Genomic DNA, 26,275 nt, shown 5'->3' on the forward strand with positions numbered 1-26,275 from the left:
TGTAGTCCATTCGAGTTCAAACCAAGTAATTTGACAAAAGCCTCCACTATCCCATTGTCTCACTCACGAACATAAACTAGCCCTTTCATTCATCGCGAAAGAAGCCCAGAGTCACCCTTCTCCCACGGTACATCCCTTTCGATGGCCCTCACATACGCAGCATGCTTCTCGCTCCTCGGCGTAATCTCATACGAAAACTCAGCCGGATGCGCAATCAGTCCAGGTGTAAACACACGTTTGGCTTCTCCAGCGCCTTTCCTAACTGTAAACGTAGACAAAAGTCGTGCTATTGTTATGAATAAACTCTTTTCGGCGACAAACCGACCAGGGCAAATTCTGCGGCCGAATCCAAACATAGCATTGGTAGGCTCCGGCTCGTTTCGCAACAGGAAGCGATCGGGGTCGAATGCGTTCGGATCCTGGTATACTTGCGGATCATGAAGCAACCACCATGTCGATGCGAGTATATACGATCCTTTTGGAATACGGTATCCTCCATACTGTATCTCTGCATCAGTGGCATGGGGGGTATTGACCGGAGCGATTGGAAACCAGCGCATCGCTTCCTTGACTACTGCCGAAACATAAGGCAGGTTGTTCTGATCTTCTGCGTCGGGGAGCTTATCGCCGAGAACCCTATCGAGCTCCTCTTGCGCCTGTTGTTGGACTTTTGGAAACAGAATCATGGCTAGGACAAAGCCAGTCAGGACGGCGACGGTAGTATCTGCGCCGCCGCCATACATGATGGCGGCGACCACCTTGATGACGCTTTCTGCGTCGTGATCCGTGCCTTCTTTCCCGTTGCTATGCTTGTTTTCTGTAAGGGAGCTCGAAACAAAGGATGGCCGGTGGGCGCCTTTTGCCATCTCCTGCTGAACAAATTGATAGGGAACGTCGGTGACTAGATCATTGATGGCGTACGCTTCCTTGGCTGTTTGCTTGAATGATGTGCCGGGCAAAAAGTTGGGTAGGAACCTGAGTGCGGGAATCACATCGACTGCCCATGACAGAGGAACCGTGGACTTGGAGAGATTGTTCATCATTTCTTCAATTGCCTGGACCAAGGGGTCTGGAGAATGCGGTTCGATGGCATACCCATACGTTGCTCGTAGAATAATCGCACCGGCTTCACTGGAGTCTCATCAATACTTTGTCTTCACGTTGTCACGACTTATCAACTTACGTTTTAAAATGTTGGACGAGGTTCTCAGGCGAAGTTAACAACCGGAGGAGAAGTCGTCGCGACTCCATGTCTTGAACATCGTCAAATCGTCTCGCAAGCTTTTCTGTACCAAGATACTGATGCAGAACCTTACGGTGCTGACGCCACTGTGCACCATATTGCATGTTTACAACGAATCTATTAAATCCAGACATGTTGGAGAAGGTGTTTTCCGGCCGGGATGATGTCTTGGTAGACATTTTCTCGAGGAGCTCGTCAACCGCTTTTCTGTCATGGAGAATAACCAGTGTTCGGCCTAGTACGGTGATGGAACTAATCGGCCCGTATAAGTCCTTGAATTTGAGCCAATGCTCATACTCTGGCACTCCGTTCGGTGGCAGAGAGAAAATGTTGCCAATGATGGGGAGGCCTTTTGGGCCGGGGGGCAGCGGCAGTCGAGAATATGTGCGAGTATACTTGTGAAGAACTAGGTAGAAAACCAGAGATAGAAGTGCGGATAAGATTAAAAGAGCCTCCATGTTGAGTGGAAACAGCGAAAAGTAACGAACGAGTGATTGTATATTTGGAGACATGATGAACTGTGTCGGAGTTTGAAGAACAGATCCTTAAGGAGCTTCAACAAATACCTCTTTCAAACAGCAAGTGTTCAACTTTAAAGGTTTGCCTCCTTCCATGTGATTCAATGACTTGTATACGCGTATTGCGCCGTACATGCCAGCTTCGTCCCATTCGGCTGTGGGGGACGCGAGTTGCACTGAAACGGGAAACAGATACAACCATCGACTAGGTCCAACATATGACATGTCGGCTCCACAGTTAACTGAGTTGCATGAAGAGAGGGGATAATACGATTTCAGCCGTGGATGACTTAGTATTTGGCCTATCGATCGCCTATTTTATCTCTCGATATCACCTTGGCTGCATCAGAGGGGGTCGTCGGGCAATGGGGTCCGTTGATGGCTATCAGTTTAGGCTTTCACGCCAAGCGAAGCGTGGAAATTTCCGGTTACAAGTTCTCGCGCAGTATATACTCTTTTGTCTGAACTGTTACTTCACCTGCAGCTGTTCGCGGTGGAGGATTGGGAGCCAGGGTCGACCGATGAGACGAGCTACTTCCGACAAATTCCGTCTTATCTTTCTGCGTTGCTAATGTTAAGCCCATAGCCAAATATTACTTGAGTAATGATATTTGGAAACTCTTTAACGCAGATAGCGGAATATGGGTGCTGAGAGGAGTCTAAATTTAAGAGGTATCGCTACATGAACAGATTCCACTACATCCTACAGCTCTATATCAACTAGTTTAATGATTCGTATAGTCCTATGTCAAAGGGACAAGCTAAAGGTACCTCAATTACAAAAAACCGTGGTACGCAACTCATATCAGAGCCAGGCACCCCGAAATATCTCAACACATTCTGTTCGCCACTCTCAAATTTACAAACTCACTCTAGATTACCATCGACTTCAATAATCTTAACTCCATCTCACCTGCAACATCCATTTCGCCGTTCGAGAAATCCATAGCTAGTCCAATCACTTAACAACTACAATCGTATGCAGTGAAGCAGCCAGATCACTAGATAAACTCATTCTGTAAGACACAATTCTCGACCAGCATCCGCCCAATCATGGACATGTGTCACTGCCGAGAATAGTTTCATCCTGTTGAGCGCGGTTGAACTGACTCACACGACCATGCTGTGCGGCCACTAGATCTGACAAGTCTCTTACATTAATACCACCAAACTCTATCTCATATTCAATAGCCGGCGTGTGGCTGGCACGAACTAGAGTCGTCTCTATTTTCACCGTGAGTTATGGTCCATGCCACTTAAAAGCCAGTTTACGTGAGCAAATCCTCATGTCGGTATGTCAATGGCCCTTTTTACCGTCCAACTCGACTTGCAAGCTGTGCGGGTCAACATGCTTCGGATGAGCAATGCGAATTCTACCTGTATTTGTACCCATACGGCCAACATGGCCAGTGAGATCAGCCTTAAAGAATGAGTATTGAATTCCTGATGTGATGCTGGCTAGCACAAGCAACTATTTCGGCTTGCACAGTATGCCTCATGTAATGCCATTCACGCATAAACGCCACTTTTCTAGGACAAACACAGTTCGAGTGTCCATCCATCTGATCGTGTACAGTGCAGCTAAAGCTACAGCTATTGCATCATACCCCACCTCTCAATCATAACTCCGAGTTGATTCTCCATATCCTCTAAGCTCGAAAGACTTCCCCGCGCAAAGGCGTCCCTAACTTCATCCTGCTGCGGCAACACATATCCCATTGATAAATCCGGCTCGATTGCCTTGGCACCCCAGCCTTGAAGGAACGGCTTCGCAGACTCGGGGATCTTCTTCTTCATCGCCCACGCAAATGTCTGTACCGCCTGTAGTAGGTATCCCATGACCTTCATGTTGGTTGAAGCCTGCTGTGTAATCATGCAGGCTGTCGCAAATGACGAATGGACAACCGGATCTTCGAGCATAGGGATAAGAATGTGCAGGCACAGGTGTGCATGCCGTGATACCAGACAATCTAGTGATTTCCAATTCTGTACATAACACTGGAGGAGCTCGACGTCAGCGACACAGCGTTGCCGGAGAATGTCCTTGGCAGTTGTTCCAGGGTGATTGTAGAGGGTGTGGAATGGTGTATCTAGGGGGAGGTCTCGGAGGATTGTGAAGATGATTTCCGTTTCGTGCATCCTGTAAGTGAACTCAGTTGAGGGGGCTTCCTGTAGGCTGATGGAATCTTACACACCTTACTAGACAGGTTGTTGGGGCTAGGTTATTCTTGAAGTGAAATCTTGGTGGCAATTGTGCCATGTAGTCCAATAATTTGCAGTAATATGTTTTGCGAATGCGTAAATCGTTATCGCTGCCTACAATGGCGTGGTCGCAAGTGTACAACATTACTTCGTTCCAAAGCTCTGTCAGATCGCAATTTACAGTGTTTACACCTGGAACCAAGGGGATAGTGCCAGAGGACTCGGTGTGTAAATGACCCAAAACGTCGACATTGCCCATGCCAGGTGTTTCGACTGGTTTAGGGACCCTCGGTACAGGTAGAATAGATGGCTGCGAATAGTAAAAAGCAATGCGACTGGGGAGTTCTGTTAGCGTGGACAAACCATGTATCACCTTTAGAAGCGAACCTCACCTCTCCATAACGAATAGTCCCCAAAGAGCGCGACTAATAATATCCATTTCCACTTCACCACCAGGCGTAGCCTCAAGACACAGAAACTTTTCCTCCAGTGAAAGTCGGTGGAGGAGTGCGTATGCCGCATAACGGTACATTCGAGCCGCCCTGTCTTTGCCCGTAATGGACATGGCGACGTACATAAAGACGAGGGCGACGACGTTTGGGATCGATGCTCGACCTTGTTCTCGCTCCAACAAGCCCTTAGCCTCTTCGAAGAACCGATCTGGAAGATTCTGTCTAGTCATGTCCTCAAATTGCCTTGCGGTATGCGAGAAGTTCTAACCGGTTAGTTTAAGGTCTTGCCGCGGAAATGGCAGACTAACACTTTCCACCGCACAGATGGCATTGACAAGCAGCGGGGTGCAGTATCCAGGGCCATCTATATTCCCAGACCGCATGTCCTCGATGAATGCGGTTTGGTTGAAAATGGGGTAAAAGTATGTTCCATTCAAACTGAAAAGATTGGTTATAAGCTCGGAAACCAGGCCGTCACCTACAACAACTGTCCAGGGTCGGGCTGGAACTTGGATGGCGCTGGCAGCTAGGGCCTCACAATCCAGTCGTTGCATTTGAGAGACTCGGTCCAAGTCTGTCGAGGACAGGTTCGGGAGAAGTGTTTCGGTTTGCATCGCAGTCTCAAGAATGATTTCGGGTTCACTCGCTTCTCTGATAAACTGTAGCATTTCCAACGCCTCGATCTCGGGTTTAGACCGCAAGAGGTGGAAGAGCTGCCGGTACTGGTCATTCTCCCGCATCAAGTCACCCTGCTTCTGCTTGAGCACGGTGGTTAATGCCTTGCCTCTGTCCAATTCATAGACGCATTCATCCCCTCTGCTCTGGCAGCGCCTACACACTGGCTTGGAGCCATTGCACTGTGTCGTATGAGCATCCTCATCTGGTCTTGGCCTTCTTTGAAAAACAACCAAGCTTGCAAGGTCAATGTTGGGTAACCTACCTTGGCTTTCCGTCGCCTGCAATTCTCACACGCGATGCTGATTGCTGAGCGTTTTGGCTTGGTTGGTGCTCTGGATGACTGGGAGTCGTCGCTACATTGACCATTGGACGGCTCAAGGAATACAGGAGGAGGAGCGGGCGGAGGTCCGGGGAGGATTGGCGTCAGAGTTCCTCCAGCTCGGTGCTGATGCTTCATGATGCCAGAGTCCCATGTCTAGAAGATCTAAAGAGTTTTAAGATGACCGGGATAACATTGTAATTGAATGGTGGGGCAAGGAGTGACAGTGGTCAAATTATAATCTCTGCCCCTGGGAAGATAGATGTCTTCTCATCCCCAGTCAGCTCAGGTAAGGTCTACAGTGGCAGCCATCATTTCTCCGCATACTTTTCATTTACATCGGCGTTGGTACGGAGGCACTGCTCCGAAAGTACCTGGCTGGCTGAACAAAATGTCCCGACATGGAGGAGAGAGCGATGACTTCAGAAACGCCGTCATTGTCGTCGGTGGCGAATCATCACGCGGCGGACCAGCCCTCCGTTGTTCCCCCTCGTGTGGGGGGTTTGATGATTTCCTGTTTTGTTGCCAATCACATCAGATCGCATAGCCATGTCAAAATAGATTGGCGCAACGGGCCAGCCCAGTTAAATCACCGTGTTTCACACATTAGGGTGTGTGGTGTGGCCGGTGAGGTCGATCTTGAACTGTTGTATCATGCTGCATCCCGCAATCACAGAAATGTTATGTCGGCACAATGGTTGAACTGCAGAGCAATGTAGTCACATACCCTGGGCTGGGCTAAGGAGGTAGTTGACGAGGGAACACCGCCCGCCGCAGCAATGAGGCGCGCATACCGCGCAAAGCTCTATTAATTATGTAAAATGTCAGTGTGGATGATACTTGACATTATCAGGGAACGAATATACCTTGCTGCAAACCAAAACCACCACTTAAAACCCAGGTGTTAGTAAGCTAGGCAGTTGGCCCGAGATGAGAGTTGTTTTCTCCTTCACTAGGCACTTTTGTATGTGTGAAATCAATCATTTCTCCAACATGTCGCATTCAATGGCACAGAGGAAACTATCGTCATCGCTCGTCATAGCAAATCTAGGTACAAAATCGAAAATCAACCATCTCCGGCGCAACTTAAGACAATTCATGCATCTGGCCGCGGTGGTTATCATGCGTCTGCCCGGGAGCCTCGTAAATTATTTGTGACGCAGAACGAGGCGAGGCCAGGTTATTAGGTGGCGGCGGAGATCCATGATTACTCGCCCAAGCCGGAGGAGGACTGACAGATGCAGTTCTCATGTCGCTCACTGCGGCGGGAGAGGTAGTGTTACTGGACCCGTACCAAGACTCAGTGTTATGGCCGACTGCCATATTCTTTTCATACCCATGCTGCGGTCCGTAGGGTTGATATTGTTGATATGGTTGCGTCTGCTGTTGTGGGAAAGCATGTTGCTGTACTGATGGAGGTTGTGTTTGCAAGCAGTCGCTCTGAATAGCCCCTGGTGGTTGGGCAAAGGTACCTTGGCCCCCTTGATTATTCTTCTTCTTGTTTCGGATAATGAGAAAGACGGCAAGAATTCCAATAGCGATTGCGGCTATGCCTCCAACTGTACCTCCGACGATGGCACCAATGTTTGTGCTGCGTCCGCCTCCGCTCCCTCCGCCGTCGTTTCCAGTACCGCTACTGCCACTACTTCCTGTTGATGTAGCATGGCCGTCACTTCCGGTTTGGGTTGGGAAGTTGTTGCCTAAAGTTGTCTGAACAGGGCCATCTGTACTCTGTGACATCGACGAAGTGCTCGTGTATGTCCTTGTCGTGGTACTACTCGTGGCATATGTCGTGAGGCCGTTTTGGACATGGGCCGTGCAGGCAGAATCCGTACAGCACACTGGCCGATTCCCTTGAGATGTCAGGATAAAGCATTTATTGCCCGGCTCACAAGAACTCTCGTCTTTGCAGCAATCGCCACCAATGGGGCTGCAATGTGACTGGCCACAGCAATATTTTGTCGCCATGTCGCAGGGTCCGGCAGGGCAGCATCGCTGAGTTGTTTGAAGACAGTAGCCGTACGTGCAACATTTGCCAGAGGAAGGGCAACACCTGTTGAATGCTACGAAATTCATGTTAGTAGCATTCATGGAAGTGAGATAAGAAAACCATGCTTCCAAGGGTGATGAATGGTCGTCTTACACGCGCACAATCCGTATCCAGGTTGACAAGAGAGCCTTCTGTTCAGCAGTACGTCAAGGACGCCATTGGACGTTAAAACGGCGCGCACATCAAGATCCCCACCGGTTTCGTTGTAATTATTGGGATGATGTGTAGACGGAAAGCCGACCTTCCCCCAAACCAGCTCTATTTTCTCGTAGGTCACAATGCGCTCGGCAAGATTGTTTCCAGGATTGTTATCTGATGATGACAGCCCATTTGCAAAGTTCGGTATGGAAAACCATACCAATGCTGGAACAAAATTAGGCTTGAGCCTCATGTTGTTGCGTAGCCGTGTTCCTGAGGCTACCCGTGGCACAGTTTGATGGTTGCTATCTTGTTATTCACGATGACCTAAGTTTAGGATCAGTTGCAATGAAAACGAAAAATGCTTAACGACAGAGACTCGGCGCGTCAGACAGAGACTCTGGCCATTTTATCTCCCAGTCATACTTGGTATCCGTGCGAATCAATACCAATATTTGGCACCCAGCTGTCCAGGGTCTCAGGTCGAGGCAAATCCAGCCGGAGCCGCAGCTGGAAAAAGCATCCACAAACCCCTAAAGTTGCTACGGACTTCTGCAGGTTTCCCGAATGACCAACCATGCGGCTGCGTGATCATTCAGGCTGGAGATGCAAGTGCCGATATTGGCCCCGTTTCTGTGGACAAGAGCATGGTGTTGAGTCCCTGACCAGAGCAAATATTGACGAGGCGTCAGCGCGACGAAGCGAGTTCGACGATCATCACACTATGGCTGCAAGGAGGCGATTGTGGCGGACGCAAAGCTGCTTAAATTTTCTCTTGGGGTGTAAAAGTAAATAGATTCAGCCTCTTTGAGGTGTGGAGAAATGGAATCGTTTGTTTGGCAGATAAAACGCGGATGTTGTGAGAGGATTCTTTGCCGAGACAGACGGGAAGAGGCGAGATTCAGAAACGTGTAGGCGAACTACTCCGTAACAAATCCCATACTTTGGTCCTTGGAGTTGGACTTGACAGCACGAACTGGGACATGCCCAGGGTGTGAAGTTCAAGGCAGGCAGGAACTTCACCGACTGGCACTTTCCCCGTTTGCTCCGTGTTCGCTAGCAGAACAAAGGTTGATTGGGTCTTGTCGAGTTCGTACCCAGGAGCTTGGCTCACGCACATGGCCAACAAGATTGATCAGAAATGTCTAGTCTTCGGCCAAGTCAATGTTGAAGGATGTGCAGGTTGCACCTTGAAGCGCAATACTCCGCAATACGATCCATATCTGCGTGGAACTGACGACTGCCGGGGGGGTAGCGCCCGACAGCTTGGTGCCTGGCCTGTGACACAGTCAAGTATGGTTGGTGTTCCCTGTCATTCCGACCTTGAATTCAGTCAAGTGGGCCACCCAAGCCCAAGGAGTCCAGTCCCTCTATGTCTGCACCCGATATGCTTATCGACATGTGGCTCACCAGTGGCAGTGACCAAACATTTGAAGCCAAAATGGAACGAGGCTGAGCTGCGTCTGGTCTGGTCTCTCTTGTGCCAATCATGATACGCAGCCTTCAACTTTACGCCTACGTCAACACCCTCCAATTTGAGTGGAAACCGACCCCGTGTTGAAAACACCACACATATTGTTCTATCAAGTGCTTTCGCCAATGTCTTGATCGACCATTTGCACAATTCGTCGCTTATCTCCTAGCACTACAGGGAACTCCTCGCCAGCCAGACCGCCCGCGCGTCGTCATCCTACCGCTGGTCTGGTTGAGCCACCCTCGTCCGTCATCTTGCATTGTCTGTCGACTGCCCAACTTGCGACTTGGCTTCCGCGAACCTTAACAATATGGCCTCCTACGGTTATCAAGCGGCTCCTCACCAGGGCTCGAGACATGCGCCGCACGCAGGATACGCACCACATGCTATGCCGTCGCATGGAGCTGTGCCTGCTGGCACCTTCTCCGCTGGTACCAAAATTCAGGTTGGGAGCCATCGAGTCATCATACAGAAATACCTATCAGAAGGAGGATTCGCACATGTCTATTTGGTTAAGCTTTCCAAACCCATCGACGGTACTGATTTGGCAGTTCTCAAGCGCGTTGCTGTCCCCGACAAGGACACTTTGCGGGGCATGCGCACCGAGGTTGAAACCATGAAACGCCTCAAAGGGCATCGACCGATTGTAACATATATCGATTCCCATGCCTCAGAGCTAAGAGGCGGAGGATACGAGGTCTTTCTTCTCATGGAATACTGCGACGGCGGTGGCCTGATCGACTTTATGAACACCCGCCTGCAACACCGCTTGACCGAACCTGAAATCTTGCACATCTTCGCCGATATCGCAGAGGGTGTCGCTTGCATGCATTATCTTAAGCCGGCTCTGCTACATCGAGATCTCAAAGTTGAAAATGTCCTCATTGTGAACCGGGGCTCGTCAAAACGCTTCAAGGTGTGCGACTTTGGATCCTCCGCCCCTCCACGACCAGCGCCAACTACGGTGGTTGAGTGTCGACTCATGGACGAGGACGTCCAAAAACACACGACGTTGCAGTATCGAGCCCCCGAGATGGTTGATGTATATCGAAAACAACCACTTAACGAAAAGTCAGATATCTGGGCATTGGGTGTGCTGCTTTACAAGCTATGCTACTACACAACACCTTTCGAGGATCAGGGACAACTGGCTATACTGAATGCCAGTTTCAAGTACCCAAGCCACCCAGTCTTTTCAGATAGACTGAAGAAACTAATCGGTATGTATTCTTGCTTGCGTCGCAGGATCCGCGCCCCAAATACAAAAAAAAAACTGACAAGTCTTCAGCATCAATGTTGAAAGAAAATATGCAATCTCGACCCAACATATACCAAGTTCTAAAAGAAGCATGCGCTATGCAAGGGAGACAGGTTCCTATACACGACGTAAGCCCGCCTTTCTTGCAGTGTGACTTTCTTTGTGCTAACCTGAGCAAAAGATATACTCTGGACAAGCAAAAACAGAATCGAGGCCCTCAAGTCAAACGTCACCGACCAAGACGCAACAAGGAAAACAAGGAGCCGTTGTTGGGGCAGTATACTCCCCACAGTCACAAGAGGAGCAAAGTATCCCTAGCATTGTGCCTATGCGGCGAGGTCGTCCTGCAGCATCTCCCGGGCCTCAGAAGCAAGAGGCATCACGAAAAGTCACAGATGGCGATCCATTCGCAGCTCTTGACGCGAACAGTGCCAGAAAAGCAGCCGTCGACACTGATGAGTTATCTTCACGATTCCCAACCTTGGATCAATTCTCTCTTCTGCATGACAAGGGATCGAAATTTGATTTCGACTCATCGGCTAGATCGCCACAGTCTCAAAATGCTCCTGCCATCCAGCACATTGCCGAGCGTATTGCCGACGAAGCGTTTGCCTCGCTGCAAAAGCCTTCCGTCGAGCAAACTCCATCTTCACGGCCACATTCTGTTACTCCCACCACGCACCACCCCAATCAAAGCTCATCTCCAGCTGCTGACAGACCACCATCGAAAGCCCCTTCCGCACCCGCAAAGGCAGAACCCAACCAACTCAGCCGCGCATCTTCAATAATTAGTAGCAACCCCGAGCTGAGAGCTCTTTCATCCCAATCTAACTCCAAATATGTCTCAACCGGAACGATGACGTCCGAACTTTCTTCCAGGACACCAACACCACAAATTGAGAAGCGTCCAGAGCAAAGGGGCCCTGAACGAACTTCTTCCCATGCAAACCTGGACACTTTGCCCATTCATGCCCGCCCGGCGCACCTGAGGCAACCATCCCTCTCTTCGCGCCCGTCCCTGGAGGATCAGCGTAGCCAAGTTCACACAGCGGATTCCGCACTGCGGTCAGGATCACCCCTCAGCCGACCACGTCCAGCAAGCACCAGTTTTGAGTCGAGCACTTTGGACTTCTTGAGGGAAAAGGAGTTGGCCAGGTCAACGAACCTGGCAGCGCAAGCATCGAACCAGCTTCCGCAGCGAGGGGGTGTTGTAACCCAGCAGGATAAGACAGATGCCAAAACGCGAGTGGACGAGGACCTATTGTTGGATATTGCCGATTCACCAGTAACAACACGAGACGAGCAAGCCGATATCAGTCGGAGATCAACCGTAGCTGCTGCGGCACCAAAGAAACTGGCTGGCAAGTTTGGTGATGCCTTCAACCGATTTGAAGGATCGACACCCCGTGAAGCTAGTGCTAAGACACAACCCGAATCCTCGCAAAAGGCAACCGCCCGATCTGATAACACCGCCGCGCCTAGACCAGATCCTGCCGTCGGTGGCCCAAGTACCAATGCGCTAATCGATATTGATGAGGATAATATGACACCAGAGATGAGGAGGGAGCTGGAAAGGCAGAAGCTTGAAGAGGAAGAGCAGCGAGTTGCTGCTGCTCAAGCTGAATATCGAAACCGGGCTGTGTCTTCTGGCAAGCCTGTGCCCGGGCCAAAGAACGTTAGTGGCACGCCGCGGACAACGAGTACGATCCAAAGCCGTGTTCAGAGTTTGCTCAGCGAGGACCAGAAACCGTCCAATGTTCAAAGGACTGCACATGGTTATGGTAAATATACGGATGATCAGCCTGGAGGGTCACCGTCTCCTAAACCAGTGTCAACTATTACCCGCAAGCCAGTGGCCACCAAGCCAAAAGCTGGTATCCCACTCAATGGCACTGGATCTACGGTCACAACCTCGTACTCAATGCCAGCACCGTCACAGCCAAAGTCTACAGGGACAAAGCCGCCTGCGCCAAAGAAGAAGCCTACGCATCTCAACAGCTTTCCAACTGGAGCCCGGCCGCCATCACCAGTTCAGCACAACCAGACGGCTCAGTCCGAGATTGCCATGGACCTTCCTGGCCAACCAGTTCTGGAAATGTCGGCCCAAGATAAGCAAGACTATATTGAAGATTTCACAAAGCGATTTCCCAGTTTAAGTTCGATAGAGATGGAATCCCAAAGGGGTCGTGGAATCGGACCACGACAATGAGCAACGTGGGCTGGGTGGGCCATGTGATTTATTGTCATGATAGCATAAGCATATAAATGAACAAAGTGCCTCGCACATTTACGACTCAATCAAAGTTTCAATTGCTAATTGATGTTGACTGGCCTTCTCTCGTGAACGACGTTCATACACCACAGCTCTACTGCTATTATAACATGGGTCGTGGGGTGAGTCGGTCACGACCCACACAGCCTTATCTTATCGGTGGCTTTCATACTTTTTTTTCCTTTGCACTTGACAGCATCGACGACCATAGCTTACATCAACGTCCACCATTACTTACAAGAAAGTCACAAAATGGCCAAAAGAAAGAGACAAGCCGTCAACGGCAGCGAGCCTAGAGTCGCAGACGCCGCACCGTCCAAAAAATCTAAAGCGACCGCGCCCACAACAAAATCTAAGCCATCCCGATCCCTCCAGCCAGAGACGCTGCAGATCGTGGTAGGATCCTACGACCAAGTCCTCCACGGCTTAACCGCTACGGTGTCCAACGAAAAGGCCGAATTCGCAGATACTTTCCTCTTCAACGCCCACAACTCCGCTATTCGATGCGTAGCTGTATCCCCGCCGTCAGCGCCTGTCCCCGGCCAAACGCAAAAGGTGCTCCTAGCCTCGGGAAGCACAGACGAACGAATCAACATCTTCAATCTATCAGCACACCCTCCGAGTAGGAAGAACCAAGATCTTCTAGCCAAGGTTGCACCACGGCCGATTCTCGAGAACCCCAAGAACAGAGAACTGGGGACGCTGTTACACCACACGTCAACGGTGACGGCCCTTCGATTTCCGTCGAGATCAAAACTTCTCACCGCGAGTGAAGACTCGACTATTGCGGTTGCTAGGACGAGAGATTGGTCGGTATTGAGTACCATTAAAGCGCCTATTCCACAGCCTCAGGGGAGACCGAGCGGTGATACTGCGCCATTCGGCGGCACACCCTCTGGTGTGAATGACTTTGCTATTCATCCTAGCATGAAGCTGATGATTAGCGTGAGCAAGGGAGAAAAATGCATGCGGCTGTGGAACTTGGTTACGGGAAAGAAGGCTGGCGTTTTGGGTTTCAGCAGGGACATGCTGTATGAGATTGGGGAGGGACGACACTCTACTGGAGAAGGGCGGAAGGTTGTCTGGGGAAATGTGGATGGTGCGGATGAGTTTGCGGTAGGGTTTGACCGCGATGTGGTGGCCTTTGGGATGGACAGCGTGCCCAAGTGTCGCGTTATGACGGGACAAAGAACAAAGGTCCACCAATTTACATATCTTACGGCCGATGAGACGTCATTGTTGGCAGTTTCCACCGAGGACGGAAGGATTCTATTCTTTTCTACAAAGGAGGATGATTTATCACCGCCTGAGGAAGCCAATGGCAAGAAAGGAACGCTACCTAATGCCAAGTTGGTGGGCTTTGTGGGTGGGAAGCCAGAGGGAGTGTCCGGACGGATAAAAGATATCGTTGTTTTACCAAGCACGCTTAATGAGGGGGTTTTGTACTTGGTCGGAGCAAGTAGCGAGGGCAAAATTCGCGTTTGGACGCTACAAGCAAAGAAGTTGGCTGCGGCTGCTACGAAGGGGAACGCTGCTGAGAAACCGATTGGAAAGTTGGTTGGTACATTTGAGTCGGAGAATCGTATTACGTGCCTAACTGGGTATGTGATGATTCCTAGGCCAGAGGGGGCAGAGGATAGCGAGGATGAGGTTGAGGTTGTGGAGAGTGAGGAGGAAGAGGATGATGATAGTGAGGAGGATGAGTAGTGTAAATGTTACAATACCAGATGTTACTATTGCGTGGATAAGAATATGCTGCTATACTTAAGCGTGTTTCTGAAAATTCATGTATTCGGTTGGATTTACAGATCTGGAAGTGCTATAAAGGAGAAACACTTCTACGTCAACATTATGCCCAACAAGTGAGGCACATTATGGCGGCGAATATTTGAAACAAAGGGGGAAGTTCTCCTTTTTTACCTAATATTCCTCAAGATTTAGCGTTGTATCCCCTTGGATTGTTGTACAGATGCCTTTACCTTGCCATGCACTTGCCAGTGCGGACATGGTGCTAGCGTTGTGTTGTAATTTCGCGGGCCGGTGGGTGGTTAAAATATATCAATTTACGGGCCGTCGCCATATAATTACATACATGTACTAGGCTCTATTGTTCTCGGACGATTGCCACGAGGCAAGTTGTGTCATATAATCATTAAAAGTCGTCAGACATTGACCACAATGGCATTTGTTGCGACATGATAGGTGCCAGCCATTTACATTACTGTGCTGAGAGTTGTGGTGGTTGGAGAGTGCACATGTGTCTGATTACTTGGTGGTTGGTGAGGTTCTACGGGTCAACGATAGATGTAAACGGAAACCCGTCATTCTGGACTCATTGGTGAACTTGTTGCCCCGGATGTGGCACAAGGAGCCACTGAGGGGCAGTTACACATGTGCAGTTGAACAGCGAGGGAGTAAACGCCGGACCAGACCTCGCCAGGACTCATTCCAGCTGATTGACATCAAATTGGAATATTGCCAGGAAGCTCGAGGTGTCAAAACAGCCACAATCAAGCCGTACAGCCACTGATCTGCTGTTGTCTCTTCAACAAGGTCCAACCACGCACCACGAGACACTCAGGGAGCTGCAGTGTCATGCAGCGGCGTCCAATCACAGCCAGCAGAAGGCGGGAACTTGACAGAGATTCGCATGTGTGCCCACCATCTCTTTCTGTTCGCAGGCTTTGGCTGCATTGCATTTCGCTTCGACTTCAAGAGTCACCAATTCTTTGTTTACACCAGCCTCTGTTGAGTAGCCTTGAGGGGCTGGGCGAACTTGTCCGGTGCTCGTTTTGTGGTCAACTGTGCTTGCGTGAATAGGTACCGACTGAAATGGGTGAGAGAGTGACTGCTCACTTGTTCTTCAAATGTTGACTTTCCATGACCCTTCTTTTCAACAATTCAATCTTGACAAGTCAATAAATGCCAAACGTCCACTACGAAATCTTCCGTGTATATTTTTTTTCCCCTTATACCCGCCCTTGGGTTCATTTTACGTCTCTCGACCTGGTCCGCGTCCAAGGAGCTCTTGAGACATTGACCTGCTCTCTCCATTCCTCGACGGACGAACGAATGGTAACATTTGAACCACTTCCTTCTAGACCAACCAAACATCGACGGAACCGGGCCACTCCATTCCTCCCGCCCACACACAACATACCAAACAAGGTTGGGCTGAAGAGGTCAAGACCAGACCACACTCCGCACAACAACAAAGCTGCCCAGCTATTTCCACCTCATCATCTCTATTTTGAACTGTTCTCACACATCACGGCCTCTGTTCAATTTACTCTACCGTCAGCCAACAAACACTGCCTTGTTGCCTAGCCTTGGAGCTGAAGTCTACGGAGTACCACGCCCTTGATTCATGCACCATCTAAAAGCGGACCATCCGATGCCCATCCGCATTGTTTGACAGCCAGAGCTCTTATGAAGAGGGCAGCTTGCAACAGGGTTTAGGTGTTTCACAAAAACCGCCGCCTCCACGCCGCCTCTCTGTGTCGGATCAACGTGGGGACGTGCAAGAGACATTGACGATATAAGCAAAACTCATGATTACCGCCTTGGATATTTGACTTGCCTTTCGCTGACCGCCCGGGGCTTTTCTTCTCTGCATTCCTCGTTCTTCTCTTTTCACCTGCTCTTTCCAAGCACCTACTCTCTTTTACGTCAAGAACCTCAACTCTTGTCGAAATCAAATGCTCCGAGTCACGCCTCCTTCAAAAGACGACGCATAACACTCGCCGTGGACCTGCGCCCACGCGCCACATCAAAGACCCCAAAACGGCCGGGGTTGCGACGTCGATTTAATCAACCAACCATCTCCACTCCCAGCGCCTCAAAGCAACCATGCTGAGCTCTCCGTCCCCGGTAAACGGGCAATCTTCCCCATGCCGAACCCCCGTCCAGGGGGAAGATGGGTTCTCCAACAGCCCTGAGAGCACGCCTCGATCTGCTTCTTCTGCAGGCGTAACCAGCGTTGGTAAAACCAGGTCTGGTTCGAATTGTTCACCAAACGCAGCATCCGGTGGACGACAGGCGTGGGTTGAGCCAGCTTCGCCGACAAGGCAGTCTCCGTTGCGTAAATCTACGGTTCCAGGAGACGACGAAAGCTCGGACGACCAGGAGTCGTTGGCAAGTCCTTCGCGATCTACCCTCGAATCTTTGCGGAGACAGCGGGCGAAAATGTCTTTGACGGGCGATGGGAGGTCCAGAGGGGTACCAGAGGGATCTCATTCTCGGCCTGGTGCGTGGTCGATGAGACGCAATAATAGGGTCGTTGCAGAGAGTCCGGCGGAAGTCCAGACGACATCACAGGAATCCACACCAACCAAGTTGAGAAGCTCTCCCGCCACTGCAAATGCATCTTCAACCGCAGCGAATACTGCCCGGTCAAAAGTCACCTCTCCGGCGTCGGCATCCCGATTTTCCTTCTTCAACATGGCATCGACGTTGAAGGGTCTCGCGTCAAGTCCGGTCTCAGTGCCAAAGGACGATGAGCTCATGAACCTCGACATCGATGCCGCGCTATTCCCCGGCGGTCCGCCTTCCGACAGTGAACCCTTCTCACCCGCTGCATTCAAGAATTTACAAATGAATGCCACGGGTCTGCTGCGAAAATTCCAAGCAGCCTACCAAGACAAAGCCATTGCGTGCCAGGAGCTCCGCGCCGAGCGAGATGCGCAAGAAGACGAGAAAATCGAAGTGCAAACCCGGACAGCCCACCTAAAGATGCAGCTAGAAGGCATGGCACAAAAAGCCGCAGAGACAGAGGCCATGATGCAAGCACTCATGGAGGAACTTAATCGGGAAAAGAGACTTCGTGCTGAGGAAAAATCAGCTCGAGACAACGGCGTCATGTCCTCTGGCATGTCGACCATATCCGAAGACCTAGGCGTCGAAGACGACCAAAGGAAGAAGTACCGCCGGCGAAGCAGCGGAACGACCAAATCTGATGAGGCGGGCTTTGATACCGATGACGAAAGTATAGATGAAGTCAGCGTGTTTTCGAGGTCGCGCAGTCCTACACTCGGTGCAAGTATATCTGACGCCAACTCCGAGATCCCAAGCCAAAGCTCGGCAACAACTCCCAATCCTAAACCCGCTATGCTCGAACCGCCACGTCCTACGCGCCAATCACAACCCCAAATGTCTGCTTTTCAGAAACTCTTCAAGGGTATATCTGGTGAATCTGAACGGATGGGTGTGCAGACCTGCCAGAATTGCAAGGGCCAAGATGCGAGCGTGGCGTGGGACACGGTCGGCCTGCTGAGGGATGAGAATAGGGGGTTGAAGCAGCGGGTTGGGGTATTGGAGAGTGCGGTGGAGGATTGCCTAGACGCGGTTATGGGGGTGAATTTGTAGCGGTGTCTGAAGATGTAGGCATTATAGATTATTTGTTGCTGTCGGTCTGGTACTTGGCAGCTTGGGCGTTTCTTCTGTTGCTGGAATAGATTGGATGGATGGGGGACTTGTGATGATATCATGATTGTAGATGTGGTGCATATACCCTATGATAAATATTGAGGTTTGTTTTATTCATGTGGCATTGAGTTGTGCTTCTATTATTGCGTGGCTTGTTCAGGTGTCTGTGTTTCTCAATCTTTGGTCAAAGCGATGGAACTTGGCAGGTATAATGTCCACCGTCAACTATAGTAAAATATGACTCCTAACAGGCATTCTCGGTATGAGGGTGCAATTTGTGGATGAGTGTCTTTGTAGCCATGGAGCAAGCGCAAAGCTTGGCAAAACTCAAAGCCTATATGCTCATTCGTACTTTGGCATTGCCCTTACGTGAGAAGGACCTCAATCAGAGTGTTGGTTAGCTTGTAACTGAGAGATCATGAGACCTATGTACGCGGTAATCATCTCTAGCATTTGTAGACACTATTTTCAGCACACGTGTCTCGTGTGAATGACCTTAATCAGAGCGTTAGTTTGGCCCGTAACTGAGGGTTCACCAGGCGAATACACGCGCAAGTCATCTCTACCAGGTGTAGACACTAATTTCCGCATGCATGTCTCCAGGAGACTATCGTCCCAGCAGACGAAGCCGTGCCAAACACCGTATATTTCACAAAGAGATCGGACAGCAAGTACCTCTCAACATTTGGGAGTATTCGTCAATATTTCTATTGTTCAGCTCATAACCCCGAGCCAAGGGTAAACAAAGAAAAAGCCGGCTACTCTGGCCGCCATATATGTACATGATTCCTGGTCCTCCGCCCTCATTTCGGGGTTGTACACATTCCCTCCTCTCTCGAGTTCGATATCGCCATTGCCCCGTCGCATCCATCTTTATTTGTTGTATAGTTAGTGGTGAGCCTCGCCGTGATGCTCGTCCTGCATGAAAAAGTGCTCGTAGACGCAGTACCCGGCAAAAGCGACGGTGGCTGTGCCAAGGCCAGGCAGCGAGCCCTTGAAGCGGTTGAATCGAGAGAAGGTGCCGGTGTATCTCCAGGCCTCACTAGATCATGTTAGCATTGCATTGTCGCTTCGTATCGATGCGGGCATGTGACGCACGCTCGCTCCCAGGGGTCGTATCGCGGTTGGCCGGCAGACTCTTTGAACGCTCGCATGTTGAAGCCTGTGATGTTGGCCTTGGAGCCGCGGGCCGCTCGGAGTACTCTGTTGCGCGATGTTAGCTCTGGTCAAGTCGGACTGCCTGTGGGCAGCTGGGAGGCTGGGGTCGACGGCTCGCTCCCATAGACAATCAATTGTAGTGAGTTCGTACCGTGTAGGAAGCATCGTTTCCAATTGAGTCGCCTACGACCTGTGGTGACGGAATTGGCGAGTTGATGAGGAAAGTGGTTTGGCTAGAGGTTATTCACAGTGCTCGGTGGTTTGCTTGGGATCCGCTGGAATACACGGTCGCTCATTCGTCGTTGGCCGGAACAACGTAGTTGCTGCTTTCCGGTTGTCAGCAACCGCCGCATCTGCCAAACTCCAGCTGCCGCGCACGGACCATCTGCAATTGGGCTGCAAGGCAAGCGTCAATTGGATCTTCCAGTCGGTCTGGCTTTAGCCTTGCCTATCGTGCAACCAGAGGAACCTTGACCACATCAACCTCATCACATCCAACCCAAAACTCAACCATCCCTCTCCCACCCCGGCTCTCGGAGGCGTCTTACGAAAGGTATCCTGCCAACGTCTGCTAGCTCGGCACCGCTGCAGATAACAAAATCTACAGGTGTTCACATTTCGACCGTTTGGCGACCACAGCAGCGATACTTTTCCCTTGACTCCGACCGATCGAATCTGCACGAGCAGGCCCATCTGAATCCTGTGTGTTAAACACCTCTACAAAAACTCAGATTGTGCGATTTTTACGACAGCGGACACGCAACTTTAACTCTCTTCCTCAGCCACCTTTGCGGCGTGTTTGGAGTTTTCAGACCTGGGAGATTTCTCTGCCGTCCAGCCTTGGAGCAGTTGTAGTCCTCCCTGGACACTGCTTTACTCGAATCTCGCGCTGTTCTCAATGAGCAGTAATCCAGGCCAGTAGGCAGGGCCAGGGCGCCAATCATCTAGGCGAGAACATCACGTTCAGCAAAGGATCGCACACAGGAATCATCGAGAGATACACCAAGGGTGGACTGAATTAGAACGCCTGCAAATCCAACAACAAGCACTTATACGTCGGCTTGAGAGACAACGGACGCAGTCTCAACGACAACAAGATCGGCGACGACAGCAGCAGCTTTCGCAACAAGGAAGGGAACCTCCCCCAGGATAGCATCCGCTTCCACCACATCACCCTCCTTATCCACATCGTCCTGTTCCTTTCCCGCCGAGCGAAGGGCAGCAAACAATTCCGTCATCTTATTTGCACTCCCATCCCCTTCATACCCCTCCTCACACTCCTCACGCAGTCGGACCTCCTCCTAGTCTTTCGGTCCAACCAGGAGGTGCATATTCATTGTGGCAGCAAGTCTGGCAACCGGAGAGACAACGATCAATTGCACCCCAGCCGACAAGACCTCGCCACCCATCAACGGCCCGTCTTCGTCCAGGAGTCTCGCCATTCAGTCCCAGTCGACCGTTAGTGCTTCCTCAGTCACGAGCAACGTCTGGACAGAATCCGCCTCGACATCGAACTGGTTGGTCGACGCCAAATCTGACACATCCGACATCATCAAATCATCTGGATCCACCACGAGCCAATCCACTTGTCCTCGGTTACCGTTCAGGACAAGAACAGCCGACACACACACACAGCATCGCAGATTCGATACATCTTCTTCCATCTCGTCAGTTTCTGCAACAATCTGACTTGACACCACCCCCCGACGATCGAAACGACGGCTAGGGCCCGTACTATCAACATCCGTTCGAACCTCACTCCGCGTCTACATACAATATCCCGCCACAAAATCTGGAACCAATGCCGCCTCCTATCCGGGGCTTTGGCGCCGGGCCTGGTGTTGGCGTTGGCGTTGGCGGGCCATTCCATCAGCCCGGATTTCCTTCTCATGGCCAGCCGCAGGGCGGGCCAATGGGTGGCAACCAGTACCTTAATGCCAATGCCCAGATAAGTCCATTCGCGGGAGCCAACGGTAATGCCTTTGGTGCTGCAGGACTCAACGGGTCAGGATTTGCTGATTCCGGTTTCGGCAGCCAGAGTGCTAGAATGGGATTTGCACATGGTCCTAACACGCCAATGCAGCAACCCCAACACGGAGCACAGGTGCAACATGGTGTATTGATGGAGCACCCAACCATGAGGCCCCAACCTAATAAAGGAAGGATACGAGAAGTTTGGAAGCAAAACTTGGAGGAAGAAATGGCAGTGTTGAGAGAAGTTGTTGATAAATACCCGTATATTGCTATGGTAAGCATTTCTCCTTCAAATCATTACCGTGTCAAACTCTTGTTCGCAATGCTAACGGTACTGGACTCAAGGACACAGAATTCCCTGGCGTTGTTGCCAGACCAATGGGTTCATTTAGAGGGAAGAGTGACTATCACTATCAATGTCTGCGAACAAACGTCGACATGCTCAAAGTCATTCAAATCGGGCTGACGCTATTCAACGAGGAGGGCGAGACACCACCTGCGCGACCTGGGCCAGATGTGGGACTTGGGCCCAAGGCCATGAAACTTGCGAGCCAAGGGCCGTTCCCGTACTCTTGGCAGTTCAACTTCAAATTTTCACTCAAGGACGACATGTACAACGAGAAGTCTATTGAATCACTACAGCAGGCCGGTATTAATTTCGAGCAGCTTGAGCGAGATGGCATCGACCCCAAAGCCTTTGCTGCACTTCTCATTCCCTCAGGTTTAGTCTGCTTCGACGAGGCCAAGTGGATTTCTTTCCACGGTGGATACGACTTTGGGTACCTGACCAAGTTGCTGATCTGCACGCCATTGCCGAATGATGAGGCGCAATTTGACAGCAAGATGAAGCTGTATTTCCCTACAACATACGACGTTAAACACCTTATGAAACATGCCATACGCGTACATACGCAGGGATATCCCAATGTTAATGACCCAGCCATCGTGGAGATTCTAAATAAATTTGAGCACAAGTCTGGGCTGGAGAACATTGCTGAGACCTTCAAAGTCAAACGCATTGGGTCGGCGCATCAAGCCGGGTCAGACTCCTTGCTTACAGGCAAAGTCTTCTTTCAAATGCGGGATAGGATATTCAACAGACAAATCCCGGAAGACCACATTGGCAGAGTCTGGGGCCTGGGTGTCCCCGAAGGTCCCTTAGGCCCTATCACACAGCAAGGCGGCAACGAACACGGGCAGAATGGCGGAGCTCCCAGCACACCAAACCAAGTGCCTGCTGGTCTTGTGGCCAGTCCTGCAGCTACACTGAGCCACAACTCCAACGGAGCTATGTCGCAGATGGGTCCCATGACTCCCGGAGGAGGCGGTGGTGTCTTTGGAAACTTTGCCTTTGCCGGCAACAGCAGATAGGGTTCTGCACACGGATGCCAACTGCCTCCTATGTCATAAGATTTGAGGATCTGACGCGCATACGTGTGTTGCCAAGGCGGTATATGCGTTTGTGTGTCCCTTTTTTTCGACACGTTTGTCGATAACGAGTTATATTGGTTGATATTAGTTGTTCCGCATGCATTTGGGGTTGGTCGGTCAGGTCATTTCATGCTTGTCGTCTTTTCTGCCACTGTTGGTACCACCGCGTTTAAGAGTCTCAGCCATTCCGCTGGCTTGCCTCCATTCTTTTAAATATCACGGCCTTTGGAGGTATCCCTTCCGCCTTGTGGACGGATGCGCGACAAGTGAGGTAGTATTTGAAAGCTACGGCAGAGAAGCAAGTCCCTCGGAAAGGACATTGGAGGAAACAACCGGTTTCGGAAGTACTGGGACTAGAAATTTCTGGGAGTTATGGACGGAAACAGGGTCGGTTAGGACAAGGAGTGGACGGCAGCGAAGGGCTGCAGCATTGGTCAGTGGGATTTGTTTACCGCCAAGGAACTGAGCTGAGAGATACAACTGGTCAGGGGAAGTTTGACTAGTGTTATCTATTTTTTTAGTTTCAAAGCGAATCATGTATTGTAGCGTCCTGTGTATACTTGGGGTCTCAATATCCCCGAGTGGACTTTCTTACTTAGCTAGTTGAAACCGGGGGAAAAGGATGTAGTATTGTTAAGTTGAGTGCATTGTGCGACTCTGTGCTCCCTCGCTAAAAGCTGGATACTATAAAAGCTGCCGGAAAATCCGAAAAACGCCTGCCATCCCCCTAGACGCCATATAAAATTGAGCGCTACGCCAATACACTTGGATCCTGCGCTCAAAGCAATGATAACAATTTGAACAGCCACAATAAAACAGTCTACGTGATGTAAACCTTCTTCAACCCCTCGGCAGGATAAATCTCCCCAGTTTGGATGTCCTTCACCAGCGTTGGTGGTAATCCCGCCTTCTTCGCTTGATCCTGCAATCTCTGTGATCCGTACACTCTCCCATTCGGTAAGAGCATCAAGTCATGTTCCACGTGACTCTTGGTATGGTGTGCGTAGGGCACATTCCTAGCCAGTTCGTTCAACTCAGTCGAGCAAATAGGGCAGACGCCATGTCCGAGGGTCGAAGTGCCTTCTCCGTGGTGCGCGGCCGACGAGTGACAGGCCGGGGTTTTCAAAGCAGACAAACCCGAGGAGAGGGCGACGTGGAGGAGTGGAACGGACGGTAGGGCGAGGAGGTTGTTGTGGGCGGTGGTGAAGAGGTCTGCTAGGTCGGTCCAGCGGGAGGGTTTGTAATAGCTGGCGTAGGCAGATGATGAGGGGCCGTCGGGCGGGAAGGCGAGCAGGCCGCATGATTGGGATACTTCCTTGGGGTAGGTCTTCCAGTAGGGGATGAGATACTTTTTGGCGTGGGCGATGGCTTCGAGAAGCTTGGGCTCGGATTGCGTGCGGATTAGCTCGACGTATTGCTGGAGACGGAGCATGAATTCTAGCTTGCTCTGCGGGTCGTTAGTTTTTGATATTCGGGGTGGTTTGTATGTGCAAAGTGTGCCTACCTCCATCTTTCGCAGCTCTTTCTTGTTATCTGTACACCAGGCGAGGGCTTCGGTGACGCTGCCGTTTAGGAGAGCCTGTCGAATACGGCTCATGTTTACGAAGGTCTCGACGTCGACGAGGTCCTGCATGTCCTTTTCGTCGGCTAGTTCGCTGGCACTCTGGTTGAACCCGTGTCTGAGCAGGTAATCTGCTAGAAGACGGTCCAGCCGTCGTCGACTCCATCCTTCGTACTTGACGTCGTCTACACTGCGCATGGAGTACAGTTCGTCGAGGTGTGTGATGCGTGCGGCCGTCTGATGGTGTAATCTGGCCTCTTCTTCGGCATATGTGGTGAGTTTACGCTTTACTCCCCGCATTCGGGTAATCATTGCGTCGATGTTTCGGAGGACATCTTGCTGTGAGGCTCGGCCGGACACGGCGGCTGTTGCGGAGTCTTTGAGCAGTGTCTTGAGTGTGGATGTGTCTTTTTCGATTATGAAGTGGGCGGAACGGAAGTTCTTGCGGAGGAGCTCGTGTGGGAGGCGTAGGAGCGGTTGGTCCTGTTTTGATGATGATGTGTTAGATGTGATGTGTGGTGGATGGGTTGGTTTGTGATGTTGCGGGGTGGCAGTTACGGACCAGCAGAAGATGCTCGTTATGTTTGAGCGTGGATTGCTCGTAGTCGGCCATGATGGGTGCGGGCGATATTACTGCCTCTGGTGTGAAGGTGTCATTGAAAGAAAGGGCTCGGTGCAGAACCTGGGAAGCGAAATTCGAAGTAGGCGTTTCACCCGGCCATGATGTGATTTGATGTTGGAAGTCTGGGGTTGAGGTCGGGCACTGGTTGACCCAGGCCGATTCTAAGTGGTTGGAGCTATCAGTGGGTTGGTTCGGCATTGGTGGGGCAGGAAGCTTGCATGTCCTGCCTGCATATTGGGAACTTGGTGAAGACGAAACAAACACAATGACGTTGCGATGCAGAGAAGAGACAACACGGCTATGGACGAGTTGGACGCCCAGCATGTTCAATTGTTTGTTCTTTGCTTCCGTCTTGCATGCATGTGTCCTAAAGCATCAAATCAATTCACTCCATGTCTCACAAGAGGATTCGACCGGTTTGAGTTTCGCTTCATCAGCAGGTACAAAATCACAATGAACTCGGGCTGAATTATCACAGGTCAACCACCAGGATCGTACCAAACCAGTCGAGAGACTGCTTATCCATCAGCCTGAGACCCAAAAGATTACAAAATTCCATGACATGGCTGGCGGCTAGTCCCAAGCGAAAGAAGCCTGATGCACAGACAGATTACAAGGCCTCATCGATCGAGTGAAATATGATAGAAAGGTGATGGAAAGATAGCAACCCAATACTGCTGGCCAATTGCATCTTGATATTGCACTCCATATGTAGGCAAGATGTAAATTGCGCAACTATTCACCGGCCAGCATGAAACTATGACGGACGGCAACACAATTCCCTCGTTGTCGTGTCACCGTGATTGCGACATGCAGCGATTGTGTTCGTTGATAGAGAGTGGTTTGGCTGATTTTGTGGTATGTATTGTAGGTCGTACAACCAAGAAAACCCGGTTCCCGAAATAGACCAGACTGTTTCACTCCGGTCTGCTTACCGCTTCTCAAGTGATGTAACTATTGATGAACAAACTTTCATCAGCTGGACATACAGTACTCAATCGGTGGATTACAAACCATCGGCAAGTTTTTGAAGCCTTCCTCAGCTTGGCCAGCTCTTCGAGATGCCGCAGGTATGGTCGCACGTCTCCAAAGCCAAGCCGGGAGTTGCACAAATTGGGCATTGGTCCCAAGCCACCAGCACTTTGCACTTTAGGCAGTGCTGTACCTGAAGGCAGCAACATGGAGCCTTTTTATTGACATGGTCGAGAACGCATCTTGCCTGGCACGTCAAAGGAGAAGACAGAGACGTCACGGGGCACGTGCAGCAAGAAATAGACAGGCTCGGCAAAAACAGACCGATTGGATTCAATACATTTCTGTTCAGGAACGGGTGTGAGCGGCTGAATATGGCTGCAGTCCTGTGATGAATAACGTGAGAAGAAGCAGGATACTCGTGATTGCCTGTGAAGGGACTACTGAACGGCTGGGGAAGAGAACCATGACCGGAGAAGGACGATTTGAATGCGCTTGGCCAGACAAGTACCGCGAGTACCTAGGTACC

At 50.7% G+C, this 26,275-nt stretch overlaps 10 protein-coding genes across 10 annotated transcripts; 5 read left to right on the top strand and 5 right to left on the bottom strand.

Annotated features, from left to right (window-relative positions):
- Nucleotides 1-89: 89 nt before the first annotated feature.
- On the bottom strand, nt 90-1,755 carry VFPPC_04284 (cytochrome p450 oxidoreductase; the record flags this gene model as incomplete). Its single annotated transcript, XM_018283663.1, has 2 exons — nt 90-1,131; nt 1,184-1,755. The coding sequence occupies 2 exons, from the start codon at nt 1,753-1,755 to the stop codon at nt 90-92; spliced, it is 1,614 nt and encodes a 537-aa protein (XP_018144816.1).
- A 1,599-nt stretch (nt 1,756-3,354) lies between these two features.
- On the bottom strand, nt 3,355-5,550 carry VFPPC_04285 (C6 transcription factor; the record flags this gene model as incomplete). Its single annotated transcript, XM_018283664.1, has 5 exons — nt 3,355-3,901; nt 3,957-4,298; nt 4,356-4,678; nt 4,724-5,272; nt 5,356-5,550. The coding sequence occupies 5 exons, from the start codon at nt 5,548-5,550 to the stop codon at nt 3,355-3,357; spliced, it is 1,956 nt and encodes a 651-aa protein (XP_018144817.1).
- Nucleotides 5,551-5,674: 124 nt separating this feature from the next.
- Nucleotides 5,675-5,959, top strand: VFPPC_15756 (hypothetical protein; the record flags this gene model as incomplete). The annotated part of the gene is made up of 1 exon (XM_018293509.1): nt 5,675-5,959. One exon carries the CDS (start codon nt 5,675-5,677, stop codon nt 5,957-5,959), a length of 285 nt encoding a protein of 94 aa, XP_018144818.1.
- Nucleotides 5,960-6,498: 539 nt separating this feature from the next.
- Nucleotides 6,499-7,853, bottom strand: VFPPC_04286 (hypothetical protein; the record flags this gene model as incomplete). Its single annotated transcript, XM_018283665.1, has 2 exons — nt 6,499-7,475; nt 7,562-7,853. 2 exons carry the CDS (start codon nt 7,851-7,853, stop codon nt 6,499-6,501), a joined length of 1,269 nt encoding a protein of 422 aa, XP_018144819.1.
- A 1,531-nt stretch (nt 7,854-9,384) lies between these two features.
- Nucleotides 9,385-12,541, top strand: VFPPC_04287 (NAK protein kinase; the record flags this gene model as incomplete). Its single annotated transcript, XM_022428395.1, has 3 exons — nt 9,385-10,294; nt 10,363-10,460; nt 10,514-12,541. The coding sequence occupies 3 exons, from the start codon at nt 9,385-9,387 to the stop codon at nt 12,539-12,541; spliced, it is 3,036 nt and encodes a 1,011-aa protein (XP_022284461.1).
- Nucleotides 12,542-12,856: 315 nt separating this feature from the next.
- Nucleotides 12,857-14,311, top strand: VFPPC_04288 (MAK11-like protein; the record flags this gene model as incomplete). Its single annotated transcript, XM_018283667.1, has 1 exon — nt 12,857-14,311. The coding sequence occupies one exon, from the start codon at nt 12,857-12,859 to the stop codon at nt 14,309-14,311; it is 1,455 nt and encodes a 484-aa protein (XP_018144821.1).
- A 2,142-nt stretch (nt 14,312-16,453) lies between these two features.
- On the top strand, nt 16,454-17,968 carry VFPPC_04289 (hypothetical protein; the record flags this gene model as incomplete). Its single annotated transcript, XM_018283668.1, has 1 exon — nt 16,454-17,968. The coding sequence occupies one exon, from the start codon at nt 16,454-16,456 to the stop codon at nt 17,966-17,968; it is 1,515 nt and encodes a 504-aa protein (XP_018144822.1).
- A 948-nt stretch (nt 17,969-18,916) lies between these two features.
- On the bottom strand, nt 18,917-20,424 carry VFPPC_15757 (NADH-ubiquinone oxidoreductase b12 subunit family domain-containing protein; the record flags this gene model as incomplete). Its single annotated transcript, XM_018293510.1, has 3 exons — nt 18,917-19,070; nt 19,127-19,231; nt 20,264-20,424. The coding sequence occupies 3 exons, from the start codon at nt 20,422-20,424 to the stop codon at nt 18,917-18,919; spliced, it is 420 nt and encodes a 139-aa protein (XP_018144823.1).
- Nucleotides 20,425-20,987: 563 nt separating this feature from the next.
- Nucleotides 20,988-22,531, top strand: VFPPC_17748 (CCR4-NOT transcription complex subunit 7; the record flags this gene model as incomplete). The annotated part of the gene is made up of 2 exons (XM_022429436.1): nt 20,988-21,434; nt 21,506-22,531. The coding sequence occupies 2 exons, from the start codon at nt 20,988-20,990 to the stop codon at nt 22,529-22,531; spliced, it is 1,473 nt and encodes a 490-aa protein (XP_022285526.1).
- Nucleotides 22,532-23,411: 880 nt separating this feature from the next.
- On the bottom strand, nt 23,412-24,765 carry VFPPC_04292 (negative regulation of gluconeogenesis; the record flags this gene model as incomplete). The annotated part of the gene is made up of 3 exons (XM_018283669.1): nt 23,412-24,038; nt 24,096-24,635; nt 24,715-24,765. The coding sequence occupies 3 exons, from the start codon at nt 24,763-24,765 to the stop codon at nt 23,412-23,414; spliced, it is 1,218 nt and encodes a 405-aa protein (XP_018144824.1).
- Between the last annotated feature and the right edge of the window lie 1,510 nt (nt 24,766-26,275).

Source organism: Pochonia chlamydosporia, chromosome 3 (genome assembly GCF_001653235.2).
Source record: "Pochonia chlamydosporia 170 chromosome 3, whole genome shotgun sequence".
NCBI lineage: Eukaryota > Fungi > Ascomycota > Sordariomycetes > Hypocreales > Clavicipitaceae > Pochonia > Pochonia chlamydosporia.